The 25,459-nt window shown below is 42.5% G+C and overlaps 1 protein-coding gene across 4 annotated transcripts in view; it reads right to left on the bottom strand.

Moving 5' to 3' along the window:
• The window catches only part of DGKB (diacylglycerol kinase beta), a 430,346-nt gene that overhangs the window by 312,342 nt on the left and 92,545 nt on the right, over positions 1-25,459 (bottom strand). For all 4 annotated transcript variants that reach the window (XM_061585671.1, XM_061585674.1, XM_061585672.1 and 1 more), the window contains exons 10-13: positions 24,746-24,863; positions 18,840-18,928; positions 17,698-17,814; positions 12,452-12,550 (exon numbers count right to left, since the gene is read on the bottom strand). In XM_061585671.1, the coding sequence (XP_061441655.1) occupies positions 12,452-12,550; positions 17,698-17,814; positions 18,840-18,928; positions 24,746-24,863 (423 nt within the window). The remainder of the gene's footprint in view (positions 1-12,451; positions 12,551-17,697; positions 17,815-18,839; positions 18,929-24,745; positions 24,864-25,459) is intronic.

The raw sequence follows: 25,459 nt of genomic DNA, 5'->3' as shown, positions 1-25,459 counted from the left end.
GAGAGGGGATGATGGAAGAAACCAGAAGCTGACATGGCAAAATGTATGCATCAGACAATCCAGCATCCAGGAGAAAATCCTATTCTGGGAATATTTATTATGCGATATGAGTTTAGCTGCTGCTACATTACTGCAATTCTTTTTGAAGAGTTAGTTCAATCACCAAGCATGTTGTGCAAAATGGAAATACAGTGAATGTATACCTACATCTACATCTATGTGTTACAGACAATGTAAGTAAGATACACAGGGTATAAACCACAATGTTAAAGGTGTATTGGGACTCAGTCATATAGCCTCTTAAGCAAAATTTTATTTGCATAGAAAACTCATCAGTAAGATATTAATCCAAGTTATTTTATCTGCAGACTCTCACAATGTTACTAGATTCGAATGAATGGTCCAAAGATCAAGACAAAGAGCCACAGCAACAATGTAAAAAGTATTTTCTAGTTCATTGAAACCCAAAAGTTAATAGTTCATACTTAAAAAACACATACTGCTCATTCAACAAAATGCATGCAAGAGCAAAAAAAAGCTTCATTTCCTACAGTGGAAAAAAATCTGTCAAGAACACATTACACAGGTTTAGTCATTTGTTTAAATTCATAGATCCAGTTGATGAACGGATCCTTTTCCAGAATTATTAACAGATTATATTATTGTAAAGGGATATTAAATGCTGTTGCAAATACATATGAAATGTAACATGCATTCTGGAGTGGCTGGTGCATCCAAAAAATTCCATCCATTCAGTTCCACCCATGGAAGCCCCTCCTGTTAGCCTTGAAACCTAAAGTCATATGTGCAGAGGCAATATAACTCTGGATACGTTTGCTGGGGACAAATAGGGAAATACATTTTCTCTCATGTTCTCCTTGTAAACTTCCCAGAGGCATTTTGTTGGCCATTATTGGAAACAGAATGCTGAGCTAGACGCAAGACAACTGACCTGCCCACATCCACAAATTTTCAAATAAACTCCCATCATCCCTAACTCTTGGCCATGCTGGCTGGTGCTGATGGGATTTGGAGCCTGATAACATCTGGAGGGCCCCACATTGGCTACCTCAGTTTAGTGATACAAGAATGAGCTACAGCAAACCTTGGTCTTGCATGTTCTCCCCTCCCTCATCCATTTTAGATTAACTGCAAATTAGAATGTTATCCAACCCCTGAACTTTGGTTAAGCTGAACTGTGGTTATTTGAAAGAAGGCAGCATCATGAGCTATGGTATGAAGTAGGATTGTTGCAACAAATCATAATTAAGATTAACTATAGCTTGTTGATATTTGGATGAAGTGGCAAATTGTGGTTAATTTAAAGTGGAAGCTTCCAAACTCCTCAGGGCAGTGCCAAAGGATGAGAGGGGAGCACATGAGCCTGAGGCTTAGTGTGGCTCAGTCTCACAATGCTATACTTTGATTTACTGTTACATCTAAACCAGCCCCCAAAAGAAAAAGCAAAGGTAAGCAGCCTCAACACAGCAATGCTGTACAAAACAGAAAAATTGCACAAGAATACTACCAGTGCATGCAATCTAATTTATATCATAATCAGTGTGGGCGATGTCATTAAGGGCTTATCCACATGGGAGCCTAATTTCATAACGCTGCTTTTACCATAGTAACAGATTTTCAAGGTCTACACTTCTTGCTCAATGCTAGCTTTCAATCCGGTTTTCCATTTACACAATATTTCCTCTGGGAAAGATTAGTGTCACTGTTTCCTTGTGGCCCTGCCCCCAATTTTACATGTTTACTTCCTCTGGAGTATTGATATTTTATGGAAGGCAACAATTCCCTCAGTTGCAATCCCCATGACTGTTTGGACTTCAAAGCTGAAGCAGGGAGAGTGCCTTGGCATGCAATTGACAAGAAACAATGAAACAGACTTGACCCCCCCCCTCCCCATTGACCAAGCCTGAGTGAAAAGTGGAAGTGGGAGTGAGTGAAAGGCAAACTAGGCCGCCACCGCAGCAGCTTTTGCAAGCACTGAAAGCATCCCAGGGAAAAGGCTGGGGAGAAGAGACGTTTGGTCTTACCGTGAAATCGATCTTCTCTGTGCATGTCAAAAGATGATATCAGGTGGGTAGCTAGTTCCACCTAGCGGTTGAAGGCAAAAAAGCACTGTTGATGTTTTTTTTCGAAGGTCCATTCCTGGTCTGTGTCTGTTCCTGCCTCAGTTTTCAATGACAAGCCCATAAACGAGTAAGACAGGATAGCAACACTGACAGAGACAATACAACAGTACTCATACACTCTCTGCCAAAGGCCTACTAGTGCTTATAATGGTAGCCCAGCCCCCCTAGGGAGCGGCCCTGATATCATCTTTTGACATGCACAGAGAAGACCGATTTCACAGTAAGACCAAACGTCTCATCTCCTGTGCATGTAAAAGATGATATCAGGCGGGACATACCAAAGCTGACCCATGTAGGGTGGGAAAATCGCTGGGCTGCCACTACTATTGGTCTGAGAGGACATGCTGTAGCACTCTCCTCCCAAAGGCTGCCTCAGCCGATGCATAGGCATCTATTTTGTAATGCTTAATGAAGGTATTGGACGTGGCCCATGTGGCTGCCCTACAAATCTCTATTAGAGTGGTGTTGTGAGAAAAGGCCGCTGATGTGGCCACCGCTCTAGTGGAGTGAGCCACTATCCCGGCTGGCCGGGCTAGTCTTAGATAGGCATATACCAAAGAAATGCACGCCTTAATCCACCTGGCTAGTGTAGAAGTGGACACCCTATTCCCTAGAGATGCTGGGTGAAAGGAGACAAATTATCTGTTTTCCGAATTGCCTTTGTTTTGGAAATATAAACTTTAAGGGCTCTCCTCACATCCAGAGAGTCCCAGGCCTTCTCTGAAGGATGCACAGGATTAAGACAGAAGGATGGCAATACTAGCTCCTGTTGGCAATGGAAGGCAGACAATACTTTGGGACAAAAGGAAGGGCCTGTGCGTAGGACTACTCTATCTTTATGAAACACAGAGAAATTTTTATGGGCTGATAGGGCATTCAGCTCAGACACTCTACGGGCCGAAGTAATGGCCACAAGAAACAAGACCTTAAAGGATAGCAGATGGAGAGAAACTTGACTCAAAAGTTCAAATGGAGGTCTTTGAAGGGCTATTAACACTTTGTGCAGATCCCATGTTGGGTAGCGATGAACAGTAGGTGGTGCTGTTATCATTGCTCCCCTGAGGGGAGCATTTGATGAAAGGATGAGATCCGAGCGGATTGTCTGGAGATCTGGAGAGTATCGACGATAAGGCTGAAACCTGGCGCCCCAGGGTGTTAGGTCTGAGACCCAATGATAAGCCATCTTGTAGGAAAGATAAAATCTCATTGACCCCAGCTTTCTGAGGAAGAACTCCTTTCTTCCGTGACCAGGATAAGAAGGCCTTCCATATGCCTTCATATATTCTGAGTGTGGATGGGCGTCTAGAAGCCATCATGGTTTCCAGTACTTGTAGGGAGATGCCTTTCTTTAAGAGTCACTTCCATTCAAATTCCATACATGAAGTGCCAACCACTCCGGGTCTGGATGAAGAAGCTGCCCTTGAGAGAGCAGGTCCTTGTGACGCCCTTCCCTGGCTCTCCCTGTCAGGTTCCTACCTGCTCATGGCTACTGCCTGTCACTAGGCACCACCAGGGACTCCACCAGTCCAGACTGTCCTTTTTTATGGTTTCTCTCCCCGCTCTAGCACAGATCTCAACAGATCCCCCTGCTAGGCAGCACCATCAGTCACGTCCTAATACCAGTATTCCCAGAGAATCAGAATACTTGTGGTGTTATTCTCTTCACCGCTGCCACCATTTGTTACAGTTTCCCTTCAGCCTTGGTCATTACCTTACCCTCCCTTCTGGTCTGTGAAACCCCAGCCAAGGATCAGGCCTTTGGTAAACCAAATTAAGTATTTATTAAATATAACAAAGATAACAAAGATAAGATTTCTTCATAAGGCACATAAGCATATGGTTTTATCTAATACTAATACGAACTCCACCCCCCTCCTTCTCCACGCTCTCCTGGCAAACAACTCTCTAAAACCCACCAAAACAACCCACTCACTTTCATCACATCACATCCCAGATTCCACTGTCACTCTTCCTTTTATATGCTCAGCCATTTTAAACACTCAGCCAATCATCCAGCATTCTACTGCCCATTCACTCCCCCTCCTCTTTCACTCCACTTACCATGTATCTTCTATTCAAACAGCACTTACCCTATTTACACTAATACAGGATCATCACAGTCCTCCCTTACTGGAATTTTCCATGGGGGTTCCACTGACAGTTCGAGGAGATCCGGAAACCAAGGTCTCCTTGGCCACCAAGGAGCAACTAGTAGAACTGCTGTCCTCTTGGTACGAAGTTTTTGGATCACCCTGGGAATAATTGGTAGTGGAGGGAAGGCATACAGCCTGCCTGGAGGCCACTGGGATGTTAAGGCATCTATCACCTCCGCATCTGGCATCGCATACCTGGAGAAGAATCTCCTTACCTGCCGATTGTGGCTGGTGGCAAACAGGTCCACTTGAATTCAGCCGAAACGTGCCACTATCTGATGAAATACCTCTGGGTGAAGCATCCACTCTCCCTGATTCAGTTTCTCTTGACTGAGCCAGTCTGCTTGGCTGTTGTCCTCCCCCTTGAGATATTCTGCGGCTATAGAGTCCACATTCCTCTCCGCCCACTGGAAGAGGAGAAAGGCTTCCCTCTGGAGAAGGTGGGAGCGTGTGCCCCCTTGACGGGTTAAATAAGATTTGGCCGTCACGTTGTCTGTTCTGATGAGCACCGCTCCTAACCGTTTGTCCTCCGCGAAGTGTCTGAGGGCCAAATGGATTGCTCGAAGCTCAAGAAGATTGATCGGCAGTATGGATTCCTGTGACAACCATGTGCCCTGAATCATCTGACCATCGCAGATGGCTCCCCACCCTGATAGGCTGGCATCTGACGTGATCAGGGTCCGAGGGGAATCCTGGAATGGAACACCTCTTAACAGGCTGGGTTCTTGAGTCTACCAGAACAGCAACTGCCGAACCCGTGGTGATAGAGCTACTCTGCGGTGGTGTCTGGATGCTATGTCACTTTGGAAGAGAAGGAGCACCCACTGAAGTATTCCTGGAATGATGACATGCCCATGGTGTAGTTTGGAATGTGGAAACCATCAAACCTAGAAGCGTTGCTAATTCCATTAGATCTGCTGAGTTGGAGGATAGGATACCCAACGCTGCTTTGTAAATCTTGTTGACTCTTTCTTGGGACAACATTAAGAGGCCCTTCTGTGAGTCTATAGTCGCTCCCAGATGTATTATGCGCTGAGACGGAAAGAGATGACTCTTGGATTTGTTGACCAGGAAGCCATGGTCCTTTAGATAGGCCAAGGTGACATGGAGGTCCTCCCAGGCCTTGTGCAACGATGGGGAGCAGATCAGAAAGTCGTCCAAGTAAGGCAAGAGATGAATTCCCAGTGTCCTGAGATGTGCCACCAAGGCAACCACGATCTTCGTGAATGCCCTGGGGGCAGATGACAGGCCAAAACGCATAGCCCTGAATTGATAATGGTCTTGTCCCATGGCGAACCGAAGGTATCATCTGTGAGGTGGGAAGATTGGAACATGAAGGTAGGCCTCCTTCAGGTTGATAGATGCGAGAAAGTCCCCTGTCCTTAGTGCCTCCTTGATTGACAGTAAGGTGTCCATGCAAAACTTGCGGTATCTTAAGAAACTGTTTAGACCCTTGAGGTCTAGTACTGGTCTGAACGATCCGTCTTTTTTCACGACGGTGAAGAACAGAGAGTAATTTCCCAAAAATCTCTCCCCTGCTGGGACTTTCTGTATAGCTGCAATTTGTATGAGATGGGAGACCGTCTGCAAAACTCTTTCCCTCTTGAGTGGAGAAACAGAGGGGATGGAATGAATCTCGTCGGAGTGGTGGAAGTGAACTCCAACCGTAGGCCGTACCAAAGGGTGCGAAGGACCCATTGATCTGCAGACGTGTCCTTCCACTGGTGAGCAAAATGTTGGAGACGACTCCCCACTGGCGAGATGGAGGCGTCAGAATTTATGTTTATTTCCCTGTGACTGGGACCCAAATCCCAATTGACTGGGAAAGTGTTGTTGAGACTTAGGCTGGTTGCGTTGTCTGTTCCAGAAGGGACGGCTGGAGCGGGCGTCCTTCGGCCTTCCATATGGTCGTGAGCCTCGAAAAGACTGAGACAAGTGATATGGGTGGAATGAGCGAAGAAAAGACTTTCTGTCATCCCTTTTCCTGGAGGATGGTATTGACTTTTTCTTTTCCTTAGTTTCCAAGACATTAGCTAGGGTTTCATCCCCAAATAACTTGCCTCCCACATAGGGCTCTGAGGCAAGATTTGAATGGGCTGTAGGGTCTGCCTCCCAATGCCGCAGCCAAAGGGTTCTTCGCATGAAGACCCCTGCTGCCAGTGACCTTGCTGCAAACTGCATGGCATGCATGGATGCATCTGCCATGAAGGTAACTGCCCGAGAGACCTTCATCAGAGACTTGCGTATCCGGGCTGCATCTTGCTGTGGGCCATCCAGCAGGTCCTCTAACCAGAGCAGGGAGGCTCGAGCAAACACCGAGGAGGCTGCTGCTGCCCTGGTTGAGAGTGCACTAGCCTCATGCACCCTTCTAAGCCCCTGGTCCATTTTGCGCTCAGTGGTATCCTTAAGGTGTGCATCCGAGTCCTTCGGATTCAAAGCTGGATTCAGCAAGTTGACAATGGGCGCGTCTATGAGTAGGACTTTCAGCTGGTCCATGATAGGCTATTTCAGCGTATAATATTTGTTGGCTATCAAGACCGACTTCTTGAATTGTAATGGGATGTCAAACTCTGACTTGAGCACCTTTGGGAGAAGAGAAGGGAGCTTCAATACTCCAGACTTAGGTTTTGGATCTGGACACACTGCTGAGACTCTCGATGTAGGGAGAGTAGGAGGATCCTCTTCAGAAGTGAGAGTAAGGGCTTCCATCGCCTTGCATAGCAGAGGAAGGAAATGCGGCTCCTGAAAATATCCTAGTGGATGAAATCTCCTCAGATTCTGACTCCCCACTCCATTCCTCTTCGTCCAAAATCATTAAGTCGCTGTCTGTGTCAAGAGGCGCCTGCTCCGGAGGCTGAAGGTGCCTGCCCTGAGACAGCAGCGTCACTAGAGGGGTGCAGGGGGTGCAGACTGCACCGGGTGACACCATCAGAGGGGGTGACACACCCAGAGCTGCCCCTAGGCACCGGGAAGCAGGGCAGTTGCCCCGGGCCCCAAGCTTTGGAGGACCCTGCACTTCACAATACAGAGAAGCTGAGCTGAGGTGGGGGGTTTTCTCTATTTTCAGCCCTGCAGTGGCCATCTCGCCAGCCACTTCCCTCTTGGGGAATCTCATGCTCTTCGGCTGCAGAGCGGTTTTTCCCCCCATCCTGCCTGGCTTGCCTGCTCATCAGCTGTGAATTTTAGGCGGGAGGTTTGAATCCCCTGCCTGCTCTTGGGCTGCATGCCTGAGTGGCTTCCCAGGCAGGATGGGGGGAAAACCGCTCTGCAGCCAAAGAGCAGGAGATTCAAACCTCCAGCCCAGGCAAGCGCTGCCTCTGTAAACCCACTGCATGCAGCGGGTTTACAGAGGCAGCGCCTGTGGCATACCAATGGGGGGGTTGGGATGCAGTCAATCAGGGAGTGCAAGATGGAGTAGGGTTACCAGGTGTCTGATTTTCGGCTGGAGTTTCCGGTTTTGGGGGGTCCCCTCCGGGTCTCCAGCTAACTTACCTTAATCTCCAGACTCTCAGCTTCAATTTAAAAAAACAATACTAAGTTTCTAGGTCGTCTGGTTCCCGAGATATACACCAAAATGTCACCCCCGCCACTGTTTAATCTGTTTTTTAACCAATCTGTATAGCAGCTTTTAGCCAGAGCTTGGAAAAGTTACTTTTTTAAACTACAGCTCCCATCAGCCCCAGCCAGCATGGCCACTGGATTGGGCTCATGGGAGTTATAGTTCAAAAAATAACTTTTCCAAGCTCTGGCCTTTAATCCCACCCTTCCAGGATTGTAGCCAATAAGGGGAGCCAGGCTTGTGATTTGTTGACCCAGGCAGTGCTTAGGTTTCATTACAACATCAAAATGGTGGTTTTGAGGTCTTCAGTTTGAGTAAGTAAGAATATGGGTTAAAGTTTTTTTTCTCGTGTGTAGCACGCAGTCAGACCCTGGGCTGTTGGAGAGGGCAGTGCTTTGAAAACCTTTCCAATATGAAAGCTTTAATCCAATACTTGCTTTTCTGGGAGTAAAGGAATGCTGATCCCATGTACCTGGAGTAAACTCCATTGAATTCATTAGGACTTACTTTTGAGTAGACATGGTTAGGATTGTGCTGTAAATTAATGGGACTTATGAGTAAACATAACAAGGAATTGTGTTTGTGTTGTAAATCTTTCCCTCCCCCTCCAATCCTATTTTTAAAACAATTAAGAAGTATGTATAAATGTAAATACATTTAGGCTGTGCGTATGATATTGTAGTTTAAAGGTGTAATTTTAATTTTGCTAGTGGTTTATGTCACTACTATTGCCATTACATTCAGTGATATACGGGAATTACGATTTACGAGTAACATTAATACAAAAAACATTACTAAGGATTCTGTATGGTCTGGTACGGGAGGAGGTCCATGGAGGTGACACCATGAGTTACCGCACTGGGTGACACCAACCCTAGTGATGCCACTGCCCTGAGTTGCAGCATAGGGATCTGGAGATGCGTGGTTAGGTGCAGGAAGCGGAGCTGCGACTGAGCGGCTTGTAGCTAGGCCCTGCAAAGTCTGTGAACAAGATGGAGCCTGAGAGGGAGAGGGCGCTGATACTTGCTGAGAAAGAACTCGAGGAATAGATGGAGAGGACAAATCTCTAGCCAGATCCATAAAGAGGGAATCCCTGAGCTGTTCCTTCAGTTGTTGAATTGAGTGGGCTGACAGGTGCAACTGGATAGGCTGAGCTTGAGTGTAAGAAGAATGGAGCCTTTGCCCCCCTGCCTCTTGCATCTGTTGCACAAGGATTGGTTCTTCCAAAAAGCCTGTGAAGGCTTCAGGAGAGGAGGTGGTGGAAAAAATAGTGTCCAACGAAGGGTGAGGCTGACTGCCTTCCTCGTCAGACAAGGATTCCAGGTCCCTCTGGTTCCTTGGATGTTGAACAGAGCCTGTCTCTACTGGTTGCCTTATTGGTAGGCATCCTGCCTTCCATAGCTGCCCTGCCCACCATAACTTCTGTCTCAGCTACCTCGTGCCTGATGGTAGAGGGGCGGGCTACCACTGCTTCTGAGTGATCCCCCAAAGTATGCAACTGCCCTGTGACCTGGGTGAGAAAGGGCACCGACGCTGCATCTGCTGCAGGTGTGGGGGGGGAGCAACTTCAACCTCTTTGAAGGGGTTTTCCATTTTGGGGGTTGCTTTTCCCATGGGAGCAATGCACTGCAGGGCTTACGGGGGTAAAAAAGGAGCCCATGGAAACTGCAGCTGGAAAGACATGTGGGGGCAGCCCCCGCGGGTGGTGAAGATCAGCGCTGCCCTGGCAGAAAGCTGTTAAAGTGGCGGCTTGGGGGGGCGAAATGCAGAACTCAAAAGCAGCTGTAGCCATCCTCCTCACTGGCTTTCTGATGGGGGGGAGATGGCGGTTGCAAGCTGAGGAAGACAATGGCGCCTGTCCGTCGTTTCCCTCTACCGCTGAAGCACGGGAAAATGTCTGGCCATTAGTAAAGGGCGCAAAAAGCCTCGGGCATGGGCTGGGATGCTGCCTCCTGAGGGAAGGCAGCCTCGGATGTTAAGGCGGCTGCCGCTGTGGCTTGCTCTCAGAAGAGAATGGTATTGAAGTTGGCGGGAGAGGGAGGGAAGGAGGGGGTACTGGAGAGGCAGAAGGCTCCAGGAACTGTGGGGAGGGGCTTGCTGCTTCTTGTCACAAAGGAAACTTCCAAGTGAAGGAACACAAGGGTTTTTTTTAAAAAAAATTTAACTGGAAGGGAAGGGTTAGAAGAAACAGTAAAGGGGAAAAAAACACTAATCACTGAAATAACACGAAAAACAATACACAAGAAACAATACAGGCCTGAACCAACGGAGGCAGAGAGAGTCCAACCATGTTCGGTGAAGGCAAAAGAAAACTGAGGCAGGAACAGACACAGACCAGGAATGGACCTTCAAAAAAAAAAACTCTTTTGCCTTCAACTGCTAGGTGGAGCTAGCTACCCACCTGACATCATCTTTTACATGCACAGGAGAAGGGGGATTCTGCACCTGGGAAAGTAGGGACATGCACCCGCTGGCAGGATTACATACAATGACAATTCTGATTACATACTGTGGAAACGGAGCCTATCACTGGTTACAAGGAGTAAAGGAAGGAAGTTTACTGGGGGAGAAAGGGGGAAAGAAAGGAGTGCTGCAGCAAACTCCTGTGGGGGAGGACAGAGCAGTCACTGGTTAAGCCGCCAGAAACTATATGGAATCAATGGGAGAGTTACAGTTGATGGAGAAAGGGGAACAGCTGAAAGTGACCATTCACCTGCCCACTAAAAAGCACCTACAAGGAGGAGCACAGTGCAGTTGATATGGTTTTTCCTTCCTTTTTTGCATTATCAGCAGATTATGGATTTAAAGGGGGGAAACTGCATGACAGTTTCTGCTTGCCTGCGACACCATGTGAACCATGTGAATTAAAAGGGGATGCAAGTATCACCAAACACACAGTAAATCGCCGTGTGGACGAGCCCTAAGTTTTATTTTTATTTATTAATTAAATTTATATCCCACTCTTCTTCCCAGAAGAAGCCAAGGGCGGCAAGCAAAAACACTAAAAACATTCTAAAACATTTTAAAAACAGAGTTTAAAATATATTAAAACAAAACATCTTTAAAAACATCTTTTTAGAAAAGCTTTAAAAACATCTTAAAAAGCAATTCTAACACAGACACAGACTGGGATATGGTCTCTACTTGAAAGGCTTGTTGAAAGAGAAGGGTCTTCAGTAGACACCAAAAGGATAACAGAGATGGTGCTTGTCTAATATTTAAAGGGAGGGAATTCCAAAGGGTAAGTGCCACAATACTAAAAGTCCACTTCCTATGTTGTGCAGAACGGATCTCTTAATAAGATGGTATCTGCAGGAAGCCCACTGTCAATGAAAAGCCATTGTTAAGAGAAAATATTGACATAAAGTTTTAATTTTGTAAGCTTTATTTTATTATTTATGTAAATTCTACCTCCGCCCTGCCTCTCAACAGAGCCCAAAGTAATGAGACATTATTTTGCATGTCTCATCATTGTAGTTTCTGAACATCACTTTTTTTAAAAAAATCTCTGAAGCCTATTTAAAGTAAAATGACTATATTCAGAAGAACTAATGTTAACATAATTTATGGTTAAATAAATGTTGGGCTTTAATGGACATATCAGCTTGAGATATGTGACACTGGAATTCTGTATTTCTATAAATTGCCATAAGAGCACAGAATGTTATATTTGGTATACAATTTAGCATATGAGGCATCTTCAGTTTATAGTTGTTTAAAAGTATGATTATACCCTTAATGGCTCTGCAGGACATGCCTGATGCTTGTACACATTTCAGAAATCACAGTAGGGCTAGGCAGTGACAGATCCCCGTTATAGAGAGTTATGAGCACCAGGGTCCTACAAGATTCTTTTACTTTCTCTGCTGGTACTATTCCCAAAGTCCCTGAACCTACAAATACTTCTACAAGTGCACTCTAATCTTTCCAGAAGTGTACAATAGACATCTTGGCTGAAATCAAACAGATTTTTTTTGAGGGGGCAGGAGTACAGAGTCCACACAGTTCTATTCATGCATTTACCTTGAAGGTCCTTCTAAGAAGCTCTTTGTAGTGTCATTCAAGCAGTATGCATCTGTATTGGTATTTTCATTGAGTAATTGTTTTTGTAGACAAGTAAATTTACTGCTCAGTCTTGCAGCATAAAACACATAATGTTGATGCATTGCTTGCTGCAAGGCCAGTGCTATCATTCTAGGTAACCGCCGGCTGAGATCAGAGTCCTCAGCATTGCAGATATACAATGTGCATCCCAAGCAAAACATGTCCATAAGAATAACTTTCATAATTATGGGAAGCTTAATCCACAAAAGAGATATGCAGGTATTTGGCTTATTTAAATTCTGGTAAATTCAGTATGAATAAGTGATAAAACGAGAGTCAGCTTCAATTATGGTATATTAGAGAATATTCAGTCATATGAAGGGGAAAATAGAATATACTGAGAATACTGCCTATCATTAGTGAGCTAGCAGTTTGCTTGTATTGTGTTGTCAGGTCAACGCTGTAATAGGAGTCTCCAAGCATCACTGCAGGCTTAGAAAGTTTTTAATGCTGAAGGGCTCTTTTGAAATAGATGAACAAGAAGAACTTACCAATACTACTGGGCAGATAGAGGTGGGTGGTAGAATATGTTCCTTCAGAGAGCCACAATCACATTCAGGTTTTAGGTGTGAAGCACATTTGTTATGCAACTACAATGAGAGAGAGAAATATCACTAAGAATTAAAACATTAAAGGGGTTCATCAATGTCAGTATGCTGAAACATACATTGATGTTATGATGTAAAAGATTAAACAGTTATCTTCAAAAGTGACCAGTTTTTTGAGGAAAGTACAAAACTTAAACATAGCAATTAAAGAAAAATCACTTTGTTTCAGTTTCACAGAGATGGCACAGCAGAAGCAAATGTTACTAAAATCTATGGTTAAAATAAACAGTTATGCTACTAAAATCTATGGTTAAAATGTTGACTACCTGAAAAGTAAGATGATAAAAGACAGTAAATTCTTCTCCAGGGCTGGCAACTTAAGGCCCAAAAGCCGCACCCTGCCCTATCAGGCTTTTTCTTCAGCCCACACAAAATGTGATGCTACTATGTGCTGGCAACTAACCCATAACCTATTCAAATCAAAAGTGCTGGGAGAGAGGATGGTGGGCCAAATGAAGCAAGTATGCCTTATGCTTTACCCCTACTGATCAAGTTGGCAGGGACTGATGGGAGCTGGAGTCCAGCAATCTATGAAGCGCCACAACATCCCCACTAATCCACTAATCCAAGAGATGGATTGATTCCATAAAGGAAGCCACAGACCTGAACTTACAAGATCTGAACAGGGTGGTTCATGACAGAAGCTCCTGGAGGTCGCTGATTCATAGGGTTGCCATAAGTTGTAGTCGACTTGGAGGCACATAACAACAACAAAGTACTTACTATTTATGAGTAAAGACACTTAAGCATGGAGGATCTTTTTCTTCAATTAATAACTTTTTTATTATCACCATCTTATCCATCTATATCTAGCCTTGTAACATTATCTAGAGTGGCTTACAAAAATAACAGCAAAGCAGTAATAAGCCATTAAAATCAAATACCTTAGGAACTTAACAACAAAGAGTCTTGTAGTGCCTTAAAGTCTAACCAGTTTTATTGTAGCATAAGTTTTCATGGACTGCAGTCCACTTCATCAGATGCGTTGTTGGTCTAAGATATAGACCAAAACTTGATGTTTTGGTTGCAACATATTAACACGGCCACATAAATGGAAAATTAGGCTTTACTGAACTGCTGCTTGGTAGCAAGATTAACAGTGCAACCCTAACCATGTCTACTCAGAAATCCCTCCTATTGAATGCAGTGGGGCTTACTCCCAGGGATTAAGATTGCAGCCTAAGCAAACAAATACTATCAGTGCAATCCTAAATAAATTTACTCAAACAAATCCCACTGGGTTTAATGAGACTTACTCCCTTGTAAGTGTGGTAGAATTACAGCCTATATTTCTTAAACTGCTACACAAAGATGAACTGATGATGATGACTAACAGAAGGAAGATAATTTAGAAGTACATTCACTTCCCATGAATTAGCATGGTTTTATACCGATATTTTTATCATATGTGCCTGTTTAAATGGGAGATATACTAACCAATTAAGCATATAAATTAGATGTTTCTAATTCAGGTTATAATCCTTTACACACTTACCTGAGAGTAAGCCCCACTGAATTCAATGGTTTTTACTTTTGAGAACACATACATAAGATTATGATGTTATACAGCATGACTTAATAGGTAGTGCACAAATATTCAGTTCAACTATTTGGTTCTCATTCAGTGGACACATTAAAATTGCTCCTCTATTACTGTTCTCTCATCTGAGTGAATGATTAGGTTTTATACTCATGTTTTGAAAGTATTATCAAAACTTACAATCTGTCTTTCTAAACATGTAATACATACCTTCCAGTAGTTATATACTCTTCAGAGAGAGAGATTATAAAGGATAATTTGGCCACTGCATTTCTGAATTTAAAAGCGATTGGTATTTAATAGAAAGCCTGTCCATATTAATCATTACTGTAAAAAATATCTTTTTCTGGCAGTATCCTAGCAACAGAAAATAAAAATGTGGCAAATTTTGATTTCATCCAAGTACTGAAGCTTTACTGTGGGTGTATTTTGGTCGCCCTAGAGTCTAAAACATTTGTCACACTAATTCCCTGCCTTAGTGGAGAAGCCACTTTTACCATAATTAATGCACACCAGGCTATTCTACATCCAATGGAAGTATCTTCACATATTTAACAGGGCAATTAACAGGTTTTCTTACTCAGTAGCATACAACCCTATTTTTGACAAGGCAAGTAGTTTTTGATATTGTGTTTTACAAAATGAAAAATGAAAGCATAATACTGCATCAGAAGTGCATACATGCACTTCTTATTTCAGCAAAAGTATATTTTATGAGCATTTAAGTTGCATTTTTCTACCACCAGTGCTCAGGATAACCTACTTTCATGATTAAATGATTTGAGATTTGAAAATTAATTACTGCAGTCAGAAACAAGAGCTGTTGGAAAGTTTAGTATGAGATTGTTTGCTTCCTCTGGCTAATAAAATAGTCAATGATCCTGTAGAGAAGTCTACAGCAGGATAGCCCACACAGGGTGCCCTCCAGATGTTGCATTACAACTCTAATTAGCCCTAGTCAGCATGGTTAATGGTCAAGGATAATGGTCAGGGAGTCCAACAACATCTGAAGGCACAATGTCGCAACACTCTGGAAGAAAGAAGTCAGGTTAACTATGCTTGAAAAACAGGCATGCAACACTGGGGTCTGCCTATAGGCCATCATCCTCCATCACCATGGGGGAAATAGTGACTTGTTTCTAATCTGAACTACAACTCAAAAGACATAAAAGTTTCTCCTTCAAATGTTAGGGTGACTTGCAATAGATTTGGCAGTGCCCACCACTAAAACTATCCTGGAATCAATGTAGATTTAGTAAAACTCTACATTGTCAAGAATGAAACTGAACCTCTTTGCATATGGGGCTGAAGTAGCAAATATTCCTGACAATATATAATGCATACAGGCGTAATTTCAACATTCTATCCATTATAGTTGTCCTATATGTGACAGAGATTGTCTGCTAAGGTGACCAATTTATTTCCCCCCTGTCCCCATTGCCTTCATCCACTCCCAAGTTTTCAAAAGGCAATGAATATGCCCAGACAGCCCTGTTTGCTATCTGGTTCCTGGAGGAGTATGTGTGAAAAAGGAAGTTTAACTTTCAATTGGTAGAGTCTGCAATTTTTCTAATATGCATTATTTTATGTGTTGTACACAGCTAGGTGTACAAATAAAGAGTGACAAAATTAAAATACAATAAAAATGAAAAACACAAGTATTGCATATGGCAAAATATGCCCCACATTTGTAATTTAAAAAAAAGTAAAAACAAAGGAAACAAGGGGTCAAATATATTCAGCCGCAACCAAGTACCACTTGTTCATTTGAGACCAGACTACCTCATTTTTTTCAGGCTTGTTTTAAAGCCCACACACACACACACACACACACACACACACACACACACACACACACACACACACACACACACACACACACACACACACACACACACACACACACACACACACACACACACACACACACACACACACACACACACACACACACACACACACACACACACACACACACACCATTAATGCTGTAGAAGTTCACCAACTCAGTCTAAATATACAAGTAAAGACTTCCACTTTGAGTTCTTACTACTTGGCTTTTAACAATCAGTCTAGGGGTCCAGTAGGATCTATTAGAACTTTTCTTCTGGGAGAAGAGTTCCTTCTTAAAGGATTATATGGGGCAGTGATGGAAAATCTGCAGCCCTCCAAATGTTCCCTGGCTATTGGGCCATGCTGGCCAGAGCCAATGGGAGTTGTAGTCCAACAATATTTGGAAGGCCACAGGTTTTCCATCCCTGCTATAGGGCGTGGGAGATAAGCACACTGGAAGGAATTCACATGGGACAGGGAATACTATCATGGTTAAGGAGATTAGCAGCGTTTCATCCTCACTATGTCTGTACCATGCAAGAAAAATTCCCATGGGGAAAATAGTGAGCTGTTTCAAATCTGAACCACAACTCAGAAGATATGAAAGTTTCTCCACACATCATGGTGATAGTGACAAACAGCATCCTGTCATCTGCAATCTTAGACTAGAAGATAAGAAATAGATTAGGCTCACAGCATCAAAAAGGTCAGAGAGCTCAATTAATATATGTCTACCTTTCTTCCAAAATTCTGTAATAAAAAGTAGTAATAAATAAGCCTAACAAATTGTGACTGTGTGTTTTAAGACCAAAAACTAACCACATCCAATTAAGCATCCCATAGTGATGTTTTTTAATTTTACAACATTCCAAGTGCATCCAATTCAAAGTTAACTATCAAAACATAGAACAGCCTTCTTCTTAGACACAAGTCTTTACTGATTCCTGCTTGCTAAAACTCTCCCAATTAGAAATCCTGGAGACTGAAACCTGATATTTCATATGTGTAAACATGTGCCCAAGCACTGAACAAGAAACAATCCTGTAAACATTTTTAAAAAACAAGCTAATTTACTGCTAAACTTTTTTAAACAAGATAGTCCAAATCAAATTTTGAAACAAATGCAGGTTGTCTAGTATGATAGAGAGGATGGCTTATGAAAGCCCTACAATGTTCATCTTTAATACAGTAGTTCAGGCTCTACAACAAACCTGCAATGTAATCCATGACTTTTATCCCCATCTTTCAAGTAGGGCTGAAAGAGTAGTATGCAACAACTGTGCAATACAGTTCATTATTATGCCCCTATTGCGAGCAGGATGTGTGTGTCTGTAATAAAAATGCCTTATGCAAGCTCTTCAGTGTAGCCCATTGTAAATATTGCAGGTCTGAGATGGGGCTGAGGCTGATTTTGGACTGGCAACCAATCTATTTAAGATTGTCCCCTCATCCTATACAACCCTCTTCTGATGCAAAATCCGACATTCATATTGTATTGACTTGCATGCAGACCAGTTGCTCTTTTAAATGTTTTCAATGCTCAAACACTAAAAAAAAAATTGTACAGGCAGACCCAGTTTAGAGTAAGGATTCTTCTCTTTCATGCTAACTAGTCCACTCAGCCGCAGCCAGCACATTTGTTGTGGGCCCCTGCTTGTGTTACTGACAGTGTTATTTGACTATAATGGGTGTAGGCAATGGTGGAGGAAGTCTGCCTGTATAATTGCTACTATTATCATCACTGTGTGGTACTCACTGTGATCTGACACCAGACACAATGTAGCCCAGTCAATCCTTGGTAACATTTTATAGTTTTGTGACACTTATCACATTTTGTTGGGCAATTTCCTTCTACCCAGAAGTGATGCATGACCTAGAAAAGAAAAGTGTAGAAGTAAAATCATTTCTTCATTTTTTATTGTTTTAAAACATACAAGAGCCACTTCTCCACCAAAGTATCCAAAGCAACATATAATTATTAAAAGGAACTACATACTGATAGAATTGAAGAGTTAAAATTCTTATATAATCAAATACAAAGAACGAGCACCAGGCCACAAAAATAAAAAACAGCAAAGCAATCAATTATAAGTCTTGTTAAATGATCCGACAACCCAAATGACTTCAATGAAAGCACTTCCGGATCTGCTTGAGGAAAGTATTCCACATATGAGCTGCTGTCACTGACTAGGCACACAGCTCTCCCCAGGTGATGAGGGGCACCCTGAGAACAACCTTAGAAGATTATCTCAAAAAGGCCAGGCAGGCTTGTACGAGAGGAGGCTGGCCTCTAGTTACCCTGGTCCTAAGTAGCATCTTAAATATTAAAACCAGCACTTTGAATTGATACTGGAAACAAACTGGCAAGATATGTTTAAACCAGCATTTCCTTTTAGCAGTATTGTAACTGTATTCTGAATCAGCTGAAATTTGTGATCCATTTTCAAAGACAGCCCCATACAGAGCATATTACAGTAGTTAAATGTATATGTATATAGAAGACAGATTAACTGTGGCCCAGATACTGTCTAGCAAGGGCAACACCAATATTATCAAACTGCCCAGCTGAGAATACCAAGTTTAAAGTGTGATCTGCTATGTGGGACAGATACATTCTCAGACAGCTGCAGGTTCTGAGCTGTCCCCAACAAGGCAGCCTAGACATTAGATGTTGAAGTCCGCCAGAACCAAAAGCCTGGAAGTTCCACATCATAGACCACCTCCAACATCTCAGGACCAAACTACACATTACATTAAATCCCCTCCACTGAGACTAAGGAAAAAAGTTCCCATTGGCACCAATACTGTCTAGTTTGGCCCTTTAGGTAGAAAAAAGCCCAACACTAACTGTCCTACACACACACCAAAATTACAATGTAGACGTTAATGGTGACTTACCTCAGCATTCTTTTTGGATTTCACATATGTTTTGATACAAGAAGCTGGTGCTCTCGAAACACAACGCTCATGGACTGTGTACTTACAGACTGAAAACACAACAATGTGATATTGACAATTTTATACAAACCTGTTTTGAAAAACAAAACTTATCAGAATACCATTTATCATTTACTAATCTGTGTATCTGGAATATGAAAATCTAACTCTAGCTACTTGCTTTGAAGCATAAAAGCCCATCTAATAAAGGAAAACTGCAGAACAAGTAGGGGCATGGGAAGTTGTTAATAATAATAATAATAATATGCTGCCCTTACTCCCAAACAAATGAGCCAAGGCAGCAAACAAAACAATGCAACAGCAATTTAAAAAAAACAGTTTTAAAAACAGTAAAAAACAATTACAGTTAAACATTCTAAAAACAGCTGCAGATAAGAACATTCTAAAAACAATTGCAAATGAAAACATTATTCTGTTCAGTGATATCCGGGTTGCCAGGAACAGTCTCCTTCAGCCATCAAATGCCTGGGTACACAGGAATGTTTGCAAATTCCTCCTAAAAGTAAAAAATGTTGGAGACAGACACACCTCACCTGGAAGGCATTCCATGAATGAGGAGCCACCACTCAAAAGCCCTGTCATAGGCCAACACCAATTGGGCAGCCACTGGTGGCAGCACCATCAAGGCCTCACCTGCTGATCATAAGGTCTGAGATGGCTGATACTGCAGAAGGCACTCTTTTAGGTACTTGGATAATTAGGTAATTTAGGACTTTATATGTCAGTACTAAAACCTTGAATTGAGCCCAGTAGTTCACTGGCAGCCAGTGCAGTGCTTTCAGAAGTTGTGACACATGGTCCCATCAGGCTGCTCCACTTACCAGTCAAGCACTGCATTCTGCACTAGCTGCAGCCTCCAGACCATCTTCAAGGGTAGCCCCATATACAGCGCATTATAGTAGTCAAGATGAGAAGTCACCACAGAGCATGGACAATTGAAGCCAGGCTATCCTGGTCCAGGAATGGCTGTAGCTGATGAATCAGCTTCAGCTGGGCATAAGTGCTCCTAGCCATGGAAGTCATGTGGAACTCTAGAAAAGTTAGAATCCAGGAGTACTCCCAGACTATTAACCTGTATCTTCAGGAGAGTGCAACCCCTCCCAGAATAGGTCATACAACTAATTCCCGGATAGGAGAACCACCCATGCACAGCACTTCTATATTATCAGGATTATCAGGATTCAGACTTAGTTTATTGGCCCCTATCCAGCCCATCACTGCTTCCAGACAACAGTCCAGCATCTTCTCAGGCTCTCCAGATGACACTGTGATCCAAATCCCCAGATGGCAGCTCCCAACGGTTTCATACAACTGTTAAATAGCACAGGACACAGAATGGACACTTGTGGGACCCCACAAAAGCAATGGAGCTAAGCAACAATCTCCTAGTACTACTTTCTGGTAGCGGCCTTGCAGGTAGGAGTGGAACCACTGCAATACAGTACCTCCAACTCCCACCTCCTTCAGTCACTCCAGAACGATACCATACTCAATGGTGTCAAAAGCCACTAAGAGATCGAGGACCAACAGGGTCACATTCCCCCTGACTCTCTCCCAATAAAGGTCATCAATTAGGGCCACCAAGGCTGTTTCTGTGCCAAAACCAGCCAGAAACCAGAATAGATCTAGATAATCTGCTTCCTCCAGGCATACCTGCAGCTGGTTAGCCACCACCCTCTCAATCACCTTACCCAGGAAGAGGATATTAAAAAGTGGATGGTAGTTTTCAAAAACATCTGGATCCAAGGATGACCTCTTCAAGAGGGGCCACACCACTGCCTCTTTCAAGGCAATGGACATAACTCCCTTCCGTAGTGAAGCACTGACCACTCCCTGGCCTCATCCAGTCAATCCCCTCCTACTGAGATTTTACCAACCGTGATGGGCAGGGATTGAGAGGGCCTCACCACTGCAAGCAGCCTGTCTACACCTTTGGGCTACAACAACTGTAATTCAATGGTGCTTCAGCCACCTCCAACAAGCCTGAACCAATTGTGGCATCAAGTTCATTGAATATTTAGAGGTTGAGCAGGAAGTGTTTAATTAAATCAGCCCCTGCTAAAATGTTCACAATAGCTCCTAAATGGGATATATATATGACAGATAGATGACTGCCAAATGCTTTTTTATCATTTACCAAGAGGGAGAAATCTATATTTTACTATAGGCATGAGAGCAGCTGACAAACCCAGATGCAAAAAGCAATGAGATTATGTTATTCCCTCTGTTGATTTTTCAACCTTAAAGGGCTGGTTAGTCTTCTTTCCAGATATCAATGGATGTAAATCTGTTCATTTTATCATGCAGAAAAGGTTCAGACATCATTAACTCTGCCTCTTTCCATGCACCAGAAAAGCTTCTGTTTCTAGATACCATTCTATCCGTCATCACTTTTCTGCACATAGTTTATTTATTGGTAAACCTTATATGGTTTTATAGAACACTGACTTAGGAGTAGAATCCAATGGGTGTTCTTATGCTCATGGAAGCATTTTGGTCCAGTGGATACTTCTCCTAAAAGAGGAGGTGGTATTTTTGGCCTATTCACCCTTCAGCCTCCCATGACTGCCACCTTCTAGTTCTGGAGGGCTCTCCAACTTTCTGGAACCAATTTCAGGAGGGTTGGAGACTGTATAGGAAGAGAGAACCTTCCATTTTCTCATGTTAAGCAAGGGGCATCATCTGGATCAACACCCCTTCCATAAGCACAAGGGAACCAATTGGATTCCACTCATGATAATTTTTGTGATGACTGAACAGTTAACATTACTGTATCAATGCTAGGAGAAGGACTAATGCTACTTTCTCTGAATAACAGTAGTCAAAAGTTCATCCAAGTTAAAAATAAAAGTAAAATTTATCCCAGTTTCAAACATGCCTCTTTATCATCAAAAGTAGCTATGCATAAGGCTCTATGAACACTTTTCTTAAATCCATTATACAGACTCAGTGGGAGGATCAGATATTAATCGAACACACTGCAGGGAGCAACTTGATTGGCCACAGTAGGTTGTGTGGCCCCAAATACATCCTCCAGAACCCTCCTTCTGCCAACCACACTTTAATAAAGAGCCCCAGCACTGCTTCAAAAATATCCAGGGACTCAACTGCCAATTTTTATTGGGGGGAGGGGGTGGAAGCATGGGAGTGGGTTTCTAAACAGGTGCTTAATAGGATAACTCGGTTTTCAAAAGCTAAAGTTCACACGGATAGCACGCCAATGATGGGTTTATTCCACACAACCTAGTACCTGTATTCATCAGACACCTAGCAGACTATACTTGAAGGAAAACAGTCTGAAATGTAGTTAGAAAGGGTGAGTGGCTCTATAGATAAATACCAGTATAAACAGAGGATAATTAAAGAAGACTATGAATAACTATTTACAAACATATTAGGAGGTGAGTGGCAAGAATGGGGAGGGGGAAGGATAAACATAGTACCTTATAGCTAAGAACAAAGGTAAATCAAACAGTATGGATTGCAGAAAAGAATGTGCATTGTAGAAAAATTTGGTCCTCAAAATCCAACCTGAATAATTTTAAATATACAGACATTATTTTAAAGTTGGGGTTGAGTTTCCCCCAAAAAAGGCATGGGCAGTTGCTAGCAAAGGCACACACTCTTTGACTTGTCCTTGTAGACCCATCCTATCTTGGCAGGAGCACAGATCTAAGCTATAAAAGAAAGCAGAAAGCATCTATCAATGTTATCTTTTTGGGGTGACTGGTAAATTTTTTACAGACACAAGATTCTCTTGTTCTTGGGGCAGAGAAGTGAAGAGAAAGCATCTTTCTAGCCTACCAAAATCAATACATATTAGGTGTTTTCTAATGTAATACTATACTATGGTTTAATATCACACAAACTAGCCACAGCGAGCATTGGATTCTCCCCCTCCCCACTGTTCCTCCAGGAAGCAGAAGATTGGACGTTTCTGCTTTCATTTTTATTAACTGAAGCTTAGTGTGCCATCCAAACTTGGAAAAACCATAGCTAATCTAAACTATGGATAGCTTAAACAAGCTGGTTACATACACCATGGTTTGAAGTTGTCTGATTTCAATATACCATAGTTAGATTAACCACTTTGTCCAGGTTCAGACAACATGACAATCTGGTAAATATAAAATTAATATAAAATACACCAAAAAGTTTACAAACTTATCCTTGCTGCTGTACCAGAGGAAGGGAGGTACAAGAGCCTGAGGATTGCTATAGTTCATTCTCAAGAATCTTTGGACTCTTGTATGCACAACATGGTTTAGCATTACATTAGTGTAAGGAGGTGCGCATAAAATGGGGATTTTATTCTCAGATTTCTTTAAGTAGATCAGAGCACAAGAATCTGTAATTTGGGTGACTTCTATAATACAAGCCTTATATTGACCCCAAGTCACAGGATAGTCAGAACTGGTTTGCTGATCTCAGGAAGACATGTACCAACAGAATTAACAAGTGATAAGGAAAGTTCCAAATTCCAGGTTTGCTCAGGAATAATCCCTTTAACTAAATGAAACTTATACCTTATCATGTGTGGATTTCGCTGACTTGAGCTTTACCCTGGGCACAGACTAGTGCCCAGGGTAAAGCTCAAGTCAGCGAAATCCACACATGATAAGGTATACATTTCATTTACATGTGTACAATTTCTCCAGAGGCTATAAGTAATGATTTAACTCTGGGCAGGGAGAACAATCAAAACACAGGATATTATTTCATGCATCAAATTGCTCACTAGTATTCCCCCTCCCAACTTACATATTTAAGTATATTTAAACCTAGCATTTTGGGGAGTCAGTTGGTAGCACCTCTCACTTCCTCACTTTACACAATGCACTCTAGGAACAATATTGAAGCTACACAGAAACACAAGAGCTAAGGAAGGGCGAGATCTTTCGGGTCTAGCAAAGGTTACAGTAAGGGCAGAGCTTTGGCACATGGGCTAAATATGGAAGTTCCATTCTGACCTAGAGTCTTGCTGCATTATTCAGGAAAGGTATATTCAACACCAACTCTTGAGTTTCTTTCTCTTTATCTCTCTGTATGACGCGGTGTAACTTTGAACGGAATTAAGTTTAGGGTCTCTGACTTATGCTATCTGTAACATTAGGGAATGTGTGACTGGATAAAGTTAGACACTGCTTGTATTAGTTCCAATTGAAAATGCTGTATTTTTCCTGTTTCTTCTTTTAATAAACCAGCCTTTGTTTTACTCTTTGTGTGTTTTATTGGGGTTGAAGGTAAGGTTATACATACATAATAGTGACATGCAGGTTTAATTCCAGCAGAAGTTTCCGCTACACTGTCAGAGGTGGCATTTGGGTTCCCAGTGGTATACACACATGTGGGGATTTACATGTATATGTGTGACATTAGGATGAGGCCAAATTTATTGTTTTATTTGGTTTACTGTCTCAATGAGTTGCCTTGAATTCTTAGGAAGTATCAATAGTGTGGTGCAGTGGTTGTTGGACTATGACCTGGGAGACCAGGGTTTGAATCCCCAGACAGCCATGAAGCTCACTGGGTGACCTTAGGCCAGTAACTGCCTCTCAGCCTCAGAGGAAGGCAATGGTAAACCCCTTCTGAATACTGCTTACCATGAAAAGCCTATCCATACGGTCGCCATAAGTCGGAATCGACTTGAAGGCAATCCATTTCCATTTCCAAAGTAAATACCACCATATTTAGAGAGGCTCAAATATTTTTCTGTTTTTCTACCCTTATGCAAAAGCTTCAGAGAAACATCCTGATCTAAAAAAAATCTGTGTCCTGATTATGATGATGAACAGGTCTGGATCATATTCAGAGTATAACCAGATCTAAACAGAGTATATACTCACATGAACAAGAGAGGCCCTGCTTGCCTACTCCTATTAGCATGTTCAAGCAAAGATTACAGTAGGCAGGCTTATTGAAGTGTTTCAGTCTCCATACATGCTGCCCGTCATCCTTCACATTCTGCAGAAGACATGAAATGGATTTCATTTAATGGCATAAACAGTGAAACCTGTAAGTGCCAATACAAATTGAAATTGACTCAAGAACATAAAAGACAATCTGCTTCTTCATTTATTAATTTGCAAGAGATCACAACATGATTCTTTCAAACAGACATGTGCTGATATGGTAACAGAGTGGGGTTTTTTTGAAGCTCAGAGTTGTATTTCCAAAACCTTTTTACTTATACCTAAGACTGTAACACAATCCTTTCAAGCTCATAAAATGAATAACGAGCTGCCCAGGCAGCATGCATGCAACCCTCACTGCATTATTATTAGGCCAGGAATGATATGCATCTATTTGCATGCATCAGTTTCTCTTCCAGCTAAAGTTATGAACACATATCGTCCTTGCTATGCTGGGCATTTTTCTTTAATGTTCTTCTTCTTTGCTGGGCTTTCACTGTTTCCAACAGAATTATCAGCTAATGAAAGATTACTACTAAGTAAATTGAAACTTGTACACAGAGGCATGGAATTGGTCATCAACAATACCCCCCCCAAAAAAGAGGCAACGTAACAGATTTCCCAAATATATATATCAATCTTTTAAAA

The sequence above is a fragment of the Rhineura floridana genome, chromosome 10 (assembly GCF_030035675.1).
Source record: "Rhineura floridana isolate rRhiFlo1 chromosome 10, rRhiFlo1.hap2, whole genome shotgun sequence".
Taxonomy (NCBI): Eukaryota; Metazoa; Chordata; class Lepidosauria; order Squamata; family Rhineuridae; genus Rhineura; species Rhineura floridana.
Note: the sequence above shows the minus strand (reverse complement) of the source record. Positions and strands in the feature narration are given on the sequence as shown.